Here is an 8587-nt window from a genome sequence, read left to right on the forward strand (position 1 = left end):
ATTAGTCCATGCCACCATCATTACGCTGCTTGAGCTTCCTTCAACTTGCCTAGATCGATATAGAACTTCATGTTTGATTAAACTAGAGGACAACTTAATCTAGAAGAGGTAGATCAACTATGTCTTCTAGTATAATAAAGTCGGCTGGATCTTCTAGAGGATTTTCCGGTTGGACACCTTCTAGTTGAATAAAGTCGGCCTGGCCAGGAGGATTCTCCAGTTGAACATCATCTGGAATAACAAATTGAACCGGACCAGGAGGCTCCGGTTGTTGATATACCGGCCAAGTCCCCTATTTTAAAACAAAGATGATCAATAGACATATTCATAAGGATTTGCATTTATTCAATGTTCCACCACTTGAAAAGACGAAAATTACTCAATTAAACAAAGCATAGAAGGTACCTCTGGTGGCTCATTGGGCAATTCAGCTGCAGGATGAGGTGACCTTTGGCTAGGAGTATAAGTATCAATAAGAAACACGCGATCATTGAAGGTTGCAAGTGTTCTGTTCGAGGATTGATCAAGCAAGCCTAGCATCCCTGGGTTGGACTGAGTGAAAAACACTTTGCCAGTCTTAGTGAACCCAAAGAATTGATCACAATCCTCTACGTCCAAATCACATGAAAAAGCAACAGAATCCACCCTTCCAGGATACTTCAAAATCTCAAATTTCAATTCATTTTCAGAATATGAACTACATTTCGATAAACACCCTCCCATCACACACAATGCATTATTACTCAAACTCAAATGGAAATTAATTGGCAAATAAGGGAAGAACTCGAATGTGTCCCGGGCCAAATCAAAGGCAAGGTTTCGGCCTCTAACCAAACACCAATACAAAGTCTCATTAACTAAATGTGCTTGACCTATAATTATATCACTATCCTCAATACAACATTCAACTTTGGACCAAATGTTAGACCTTAATGAATAAACATGAACTATGGAAACTTCTCTATTCTGATATAATATTATCCTGACTACTTTAAAGTCATCAGTAGATGATACATACCCAAAACCCCAACTAGTAAAGGGTTTTTTCAAAGAAGAATTCCAATAATCAGAATCAGCAGGGTAGTATTTGTGGGATTGGTTAGTAACAGGGTTATATAAGTAGAAATATTTTCCATATCTTTCAGCTAAACAAACTAACCCATTTGAACATCCAACCAATTTAATCTCATCAATTGGACTATCAACTTCAAAATCAACATTTAATCTAACCAAATTGTTGTCATCAACAACTTCAACATTTTCATCATCATCAAGATTAGTACAAGAGTAGAGATAAAAAGTAGTACCAGATTGAATAAAGAGAGATTCAAGAGGGATAAAAGGGTTACTTTGGATTAAGGGTTTGACTGGAAGATGTTTCTCTTCGCCATCTTCTCCAGCATTCTTGAAATTGCCATTGTTATCATCCATTTTCTAACCCCTTTTACTCTCTCTCTCTCTCAGGGTTTGTCTCTCTTTAGATGCTACTCCGTAGCAAATGCGAAATGGTAGTTGTCTGAAAATATGAAGTAGAGTGCAACTTTTTTTTTTGCTACCCCTTTTTATTTGAGAAAATACTAACGAGTAACGTTTATATGAGGGTCAAAAGGTCATTTTTACCTATTTACTAAGGGTAAAGTCGTAAAAATGCGGAAGGAGCTTTAACATCATACTACCGGCGTTAACTGCTTCCATATCTACACTCCGTTGCAACACCTATTGTTACTCCGTTCTCCTCACTCTTCTGACTCTCCTCCCTAAGATACTGGCCATACTGCAATTCGAGAGCTTCTTCTCTACAAGTCCGGTATGTCGCAATTCGAATCGAATTTCAAATTAATGAGGCGGTTGTTCTGGCGAGGAATTCTGGGTATGGTGGTGGTAGTGGTGGCGGAGGGGGGAAATAGGAAGGGGAGGATGAAGGAGTAGATGAGTATGAGGAGGAGGATGGTGGAGGGAGAGAGGATGCTAGTGGGCTGTCGAAGAAGATAAGAGGTATGGTGATGGTAGTGGTGGCGGAGGCAGAAGCGAGCATGATAATTATGGGTTTGGTGGTAATGGTGGCAAAGGTGGGCTTTCTGGAACCAATTTGTTCCCCTTTCCTTTATATTTGACTGTGAATGGTTGATTATGCAAATTTACTGCAAGTTTTATTGGACTTGATTGTTTAACGATTGGTTTTATTGATTTGATTTTATGAAATTGAAATTGACGGAATTGCAAATGGTGGGATGTTATTGCTATAGTATGATTTAATTTGCTTTGGTAGTTGAATGATTATGTTTCCGTAGTTGCTGAGGTTTGTTCAATGGAGAATGTTTGCTAAATTACAGAGAGAGGAGAGAGGAGAGAGGAGAGAGAAGAAAGGAACGGGTGAATGATGAAGAAACGGAGTTTGTAAATCGTTAGAAAACGTCCAGTTAATGTCACATCATTGAAATGCATAAATAACATTAAAATATTTTGCTCATTGCTCATAATTGCGAATATGCCACTATATTAACAAAGTTGGTTAATATGGCATATTAACCGGGTACAGCTCTTTTTATTTAAAGTAGAGTGCAACTTTAAATAGCACCTTGACTTACATCTTTGGTGGGGGTAAAACCGTAAAAATGTGGCGTTTCAGGCAAGTTTTTGTAGTTCTTCCTCCGTTTCTTTATACTCCCTCCGTTTTTAAATACTTGCTCCATTTTCTTTTTCCGACCTTTTTTTAAATTTTTGCTTCATTTCTTTTTTTGGAAAGCTTTTACAATATTTAATTCATTTATCACACTTAGTGGACCCAACATAATACTCACTCTCCTCCTATTCTTCCACTATTTTTCCTTTTTACAATTTTTTATTTTCTCAACTATCCCATTACTTCCATATTTTATTATTTTCTTCCATTTCTCCTAAAACTCCGCGCATGGAGAAATGGAGCAAGTATTTAAAAACGGAGAGAGTATTTACAACACTTTTCTAATATGGAATTGTCATAATAGTTGCAACACTATAAAATGAAGGTTTTTATGGTGAAAATTGTGTTTTAACTCTATTTAAAGCACATGTCCCACTTAATTATGCTCCTAACAACCTATTAATCCCATTTTAAGTGTATTATACCATGTGATGTCCACTTTTCTTAAATACCGTGATAAAGTGTGTGTTGCATCCATAAAGAAATGGAGGAAGTCCTTACTAGTAGGGATGGCAATCCAGTCCGAATCCAACCCTACTCTGCCCTGATCTGAGGGGAAAAAATCCGCTTTGAGTCTGAGAATAATTAATCTGAGTCCGAATCCATTAAAATTATCCACCTCCTAGTCGGAGGAGGGTCGGAGTTGAATCCTACTAAAATTAAAGATATAGAGGTACTAGTACTTTCTAAATTTTGATATTTTTAAAACAAAACAAACAATACCCTTCATAATTATAATTTTTTTTACACCTTTATGTTATTTTTGGTTTTGGGATATTAATATTACTCTCACAAGTCACAACCCGTTCATCTAACCCGACACATATTTCTATCTTATCAACCTCTTTACGTAAGTAAAAATTTTAGTAAGTGACTCATCGCCTCTTTTTGAGCAAATATGAGAAAATGAAGGGAATAGTACATACATTAGTAAGGAGTATTCATTCAAATCAAAAAATATATGGAGTAAATAATTTGTACTCTGATAATAATAGAAGTCAATAAGTCATATAACAGAGTCAACAGACTAATGGAGTAGATACATTAGTAAGGACTAAGGACTACTTAAGGAGTATTCATTAAAGAGTTATTTATGAGACTTGCAACATGAAGTGAATAAATAAGCCGGGGGAAACATATATATTTGCATTTCTGTCTCATCATTATAAAATATAAATTACTGCAATTAGGTGAATTAAATGATAGAGTAAATTGGTGCGACCTTAAATGATTTTATGAGATTTTTATATGCTGAGTTAAACATAAAATGGCTAAATTTTCAAATCATTTAAATTTTCAAGGCATTTAAATTTGCCTTGAAGTGAATAAGAAAGATAACGCGATATACCTAATAAAGTTAAGTGTCTGGTTGAGTTTTAAATTTTTTTAAAAGTAAAAGTTTAAAAAAACTAAATACATAACTTCACCATTTAAGTGTTACGCAAAGAAGGTTGTTGGTAAACATATTTTAAACATGGTGATGAAAGAGAAGAGAAGGAATCGAGTCACAAAATAGGACATGCAAAAAATAAAAGCAACACATTCTAAAACGGTAAGACCGTTAACACATTACACAGACATAGCATATTAGCATGGAAACTTGCCTGAAAATGAACCACAAGTAATGCACATCAGCATAAAGTTTACATTCCTTGATTGATCATCACATTCATAGCATACTAACATAACAAGGAGTCTGGGAGGCCAACAGCATATCAAAAGTCACAGATTTCATAGGTTACAAGTCGTAGCATTAGTACGTAATAGTAGTTCCCTAATGGATCATGTCTTAGCAACATGTTACATATAGGCTAATATAATGGCAAAAGACTTCCATATATAATAGACTAAGGTAGCATAAATCAGAGTTTTGCATCTTAGCACCATACTTTTTATCAAAATGAATCCATGCCACCATTGTTACGCTCTTGAGCTTCCTTTATATATTTGCCTAGATCGATAGAGAATTTCATTTCTAATACTATAACAATGTCGGTTGATGTCCCAGCCAAGTACTCTGTTACAAAACAAAGATGATCAATAGACATATTCACAAGGATCTGCAATTATACATTCAATGTTCCATCACTTAGAAAGTCGAAAATAATTCAAAATTAAAAATACGGAAGGACAAGCATACCGATCTTATAGTACAATAACGTTGTCTAGGGATCAGGAAGAATCTCCAGCTGATATACCGGCCAAGTCCCCTATTTAAAAACAAAGATGATCACTAGGCATATATATTCAAAATCAGAAGGATATAATATAATTATGCAGTGTTCCACCACTTCAAACGACGAAAATAACTCAAACAAACAGAACATAGAAGGTACCTCTGGTGGTTCATTGGGCAAGTCGGCTGCAGGATGAGGTGAGCTTTGGGTAGGAACATAACTCTCAATGATAAACACCTGATCATCAAAGGTTGCAAGTGTTCGCTTTGAGCATCGATCAAGCAAGCCCAGCATCCCAGGCTTTTCACGAGTATAAAAGACTTTGCCAGTCTTTGTGAACCCAAACAGTTGTTTACAATATTTGAGTTCTCTAGGATCTTCAATCTTCACATCACATGAGAAAACAACAGAAGACACCCTTGGAGGATGTTTCACAATCTCAATAATCAGATCATTTCGAGAGTTGGAACTACTTTTCGATAAGCACCCTCCCATCACACATAATGCATCTCCCAATAGATGGTTAACTGACAGAGAAGGGAAGAACTCGAACGTCTCCCGGGCCAAATCAAAGGCAAGGGTTCGGCCTCTACACATACTCCAATACAAAGTCTGATTAACTAAATGTGCATGACCTATAGTCATATCACCTTCCTCCAAACCACTTTCGAGTTTCGACCACATATTAGACCTTAATGAATAAACATGAACTACGGCAACTTCTCCATTCCGATATGGGATTATCCTAACAACTTTATAGTCGTCCTCAGATGATACATACCCAAATCCCCAATTAACCCAGGGTCTTGGGATACAGGAATGCCAGAAATCAGAATCAGCAGGATAGTATTTGTGGGATTGGTTAGTCTTAGGGTTATATAAATAGAAATATGTTCCACATTTTTCAGCTAAACAAATTAACCCATTTGCAGATCCAACCAATATAATCTCATCAATTGTAGTATCAGCTTCAAAATTAACATCTAATCTAACCAAATTGCTTTCAACATTATCAACAACACCATCATCATTATCATTATCATGATTAGTACAAGAGTAAAGGTAAAAAGTATTACCAGATTGAATAAAGAGGGAATGAAGAGGGGTAAAAGGGTCACTAAATATAATATAATCGGAATTGATTTTAAGATGCCATTGCTTAGAAAGTAGCTTACATCGGATTAAGGATTTGATGGGAAGACATGGAAGGATGTGTTGAGCAATGATTTCATCAGGAAGATGCCGACTTTCTTCTTCAACTACATCATCTTCTTTAGCCATCTTGCCATTGCAGTTGTTGTCTTCCATTTCTAACTCTTTTCTCTTGGATGAACTAATTTTGTGAATTGACAAGACTGAAGAGTGAAGACTGAGTAGAGAGAGTGAGTGTGCTTTTATTTAAATGGAATACAATGAGAGATTACTTGCTGGAGTAGTCTGTGTAATAAATTTGTTTTCTGAAAGGGGAACAGACTAGTGTAAATACTGTGTAATTAACTGAGTAGAGTAGAGTAGAGAGAGTTATTGATAATAACGCGTAGTATTTGCTCTTTTGGTCAAATTGCTTGTGCCCCTTACTAAGGCTGACAGTGTAATTTTTTTATTTTCTCAAGGAAATGAGAAAGTAGTACAAGTAATTTTTATGAAATTAGAGTGAAATTCTATGGCCTTGTTTGACAATTGGCTGCTGGCTGTTGGCTGTTGGCTGTCGGCTGGTTTGATTGGCTGGTTTGACTGGCTGTTTGTATTGACTTTTTTATTGGTTGTTTGACTTTTTATTAGTTTAAAAACATGTTTGGTAAAATTGGCTGTTGGATGTTATTTATAACTTAGATAGCCAAAAGCCAAAAGCTACTCCAAGTAGCTTTTTCATTTTGGCTTAAAAGCTAGCTTTTCAGCTGGCTAAAAAAGCCATTTACCAAACACAATTTTTAGATGTTTGACCAAATGAAAAAGCCAAAAGCCAATCAAAAAGCCAATGAAAAGCCATTTACCAAACAAGCCCTATATGTTGGTTGAGTTAAACATAATAAGGCTAAGTTTTCAAATTCTATATGTTGAGTGAAATTCTATATGAACATATTTCAACTAGTCTAATTTGATCTGGTCTAATCTGATTTAATTTGACTAAACTTTGACCTTAAATGTACGATAAAAAATGTATCAAATGGAATCTTGTTAGATTCCTAATAATGTGTATTTTATTAATATGTAATTTTCATAATTTTTCATTACGAAATTAAAGATATTTAACGATTAAAAATTCACATAAAACAATGATCTGATCTGAACTTATTTTTTCTAATCTGATGTAATCTAAACATATTTTTTCTAAAATACACCGTACGTAGTAAGTGGAAATAAGTTAAACTAAACAAGGCCTAAGTTGGTTACATACGAAGTATTATCTAAGTTCGGTGAGTTCTGTACCTACTAACTCATTGTTAACTAGAGCTATCAAAAACTGACTTGACCCGAGAACCCGATCTGAACCGGTAATGATCTGAACCCAACCTATACCTGGACATTGGGGTGAAACTAGTGACCTGTAACCCGACCTAAACTTGACCCGATGTTAACCGACAACCGATTTGATCCAATACTTTTTGACATGAACCCGAACCTGCACCCTGAGAGTCACCGTCAACCGATTTAATCCGACACAACAACAATCTGAACCCGGACTAGTACTCGACCCAATTAGAACATGTACCCGAGTCATGGAAGGTTTAATAAAATTTATATGCCTTTTGTTCAACTTATATACTGGTACAAATCTGTAAACCCACAATCCGATTTAGCATGTATACCTTTTGTTCTCTATTACTCTTATACAGGTTTAATAAAATCTTGATAATGCTAATTAAATTATGGAAGGCGTAATTATATAGGTTCAACTTGAGCACATCGATATTTATTGGAATTGAACTTGAACCAAAACCAAACTCAACACTAACTCCAACCCGAATGTACCATCTATTAACCCACTCAAACCTGACTCACACACAACCCGAACCTAAATTTGAATTCGATCAGAATTTGGCTCGAGTTGAACACGAGGACCCGACCTTAACCGACAATGATCTGAACCCAACTTGTACTAGAAAAATAGGGTGGATTAAAGCCTTCAATTTTGCCACTTTTTGCCACCGGGCTCAAAACCTCAAAATTTCCTTAAATAGCGTAGATTATAGCCTTCAATTTCGTAATTTTTAACCTTTTTTCGCCTGAAAATAAAAATTGCCGAGATGTTTACCATGGTCCCTAATACCCTCCGGAAGTCCAATTGGGTCGGTGGAACCATCCAATATGCCCTTAAACGGTCATTTTACCGTTTGCAACTTGCACCGATTGTGTAAACTCAAGACTACCACGAACGTTTATGACAACATATAATGATCATATATGGTTTTAAACAGAATTATATGACCCCGAGATTTATTTCTTAGGATCTCAAGGCTTTTTGCCACCGGGGTCCGAAACCTCAAATTTTTCTCAAAAAACGTGGATTATAACCTTTAATTTTGTAATTTTTTGACCTTTTTTTGCCCGATAATAAAAATTGTCGAGATGTTAACCATGGTCTCTAATACCCGGCCTCCAGGAGTCCAATAGGATCGGTGGAACCATTCAATATGCCCTTTAACGGTCATTTTACCCGTTCACAACTTGCAGTGATTTTGTAAACTCAAGCCTACCACGGACGTGTATGACAACATATAATGAT

At 35.9% G+C, this 8587-nt stretch overlaps 1 protein-coding gene across 1 annotated transcript; it reads right to left on the reverse strand.

The window, feature by feature from the left end:
• Positions 1 to 4389: 4389 nt before the first annotated feature.
• LOC145609656 (F-box protein CPR1-like) lies at positions 4390 to 6284 on the reverse strand. Its single transcript, XM_081665109.1, has 3 exons — positions 5020 to 6284; positions 4824 to 4893; positions 4390 to 4700 (listed from the first exon to the last, which is right to left on the reverse strand). The coding sequence occupies exons 1-2, from the start codon at positions 6166 to 6168 to the stop codon at positions 4849 to 4851; spliced, it is 1194 nt and encodes a 397-aa protein (XP_081521235.1). The 5' UTR covers positions 6169 to 6284; the 3' UTR covers positions 4390 to 4700; positions 4824 to 4848.
• Between the last annotated feature and the right edge of the window lie 2303 nt (positions 6285 to 8587).

The sequence above is a fragment of the Chenopodium album genome, chromosome 23 (assembly GCF_948465745.1).
Source record: "Chenopodium album chromosome 23, dcCheAlbu1.1, whole genome shotgun sequence".
In the NCBI taxonomy this organism is placed as follows: Eukaryota; Viridiplantae; Streptophyta; class Magnoliopsida; order Caryophyllales; family Amaranthaceae; genus Chenopodium; species Chenopodium album.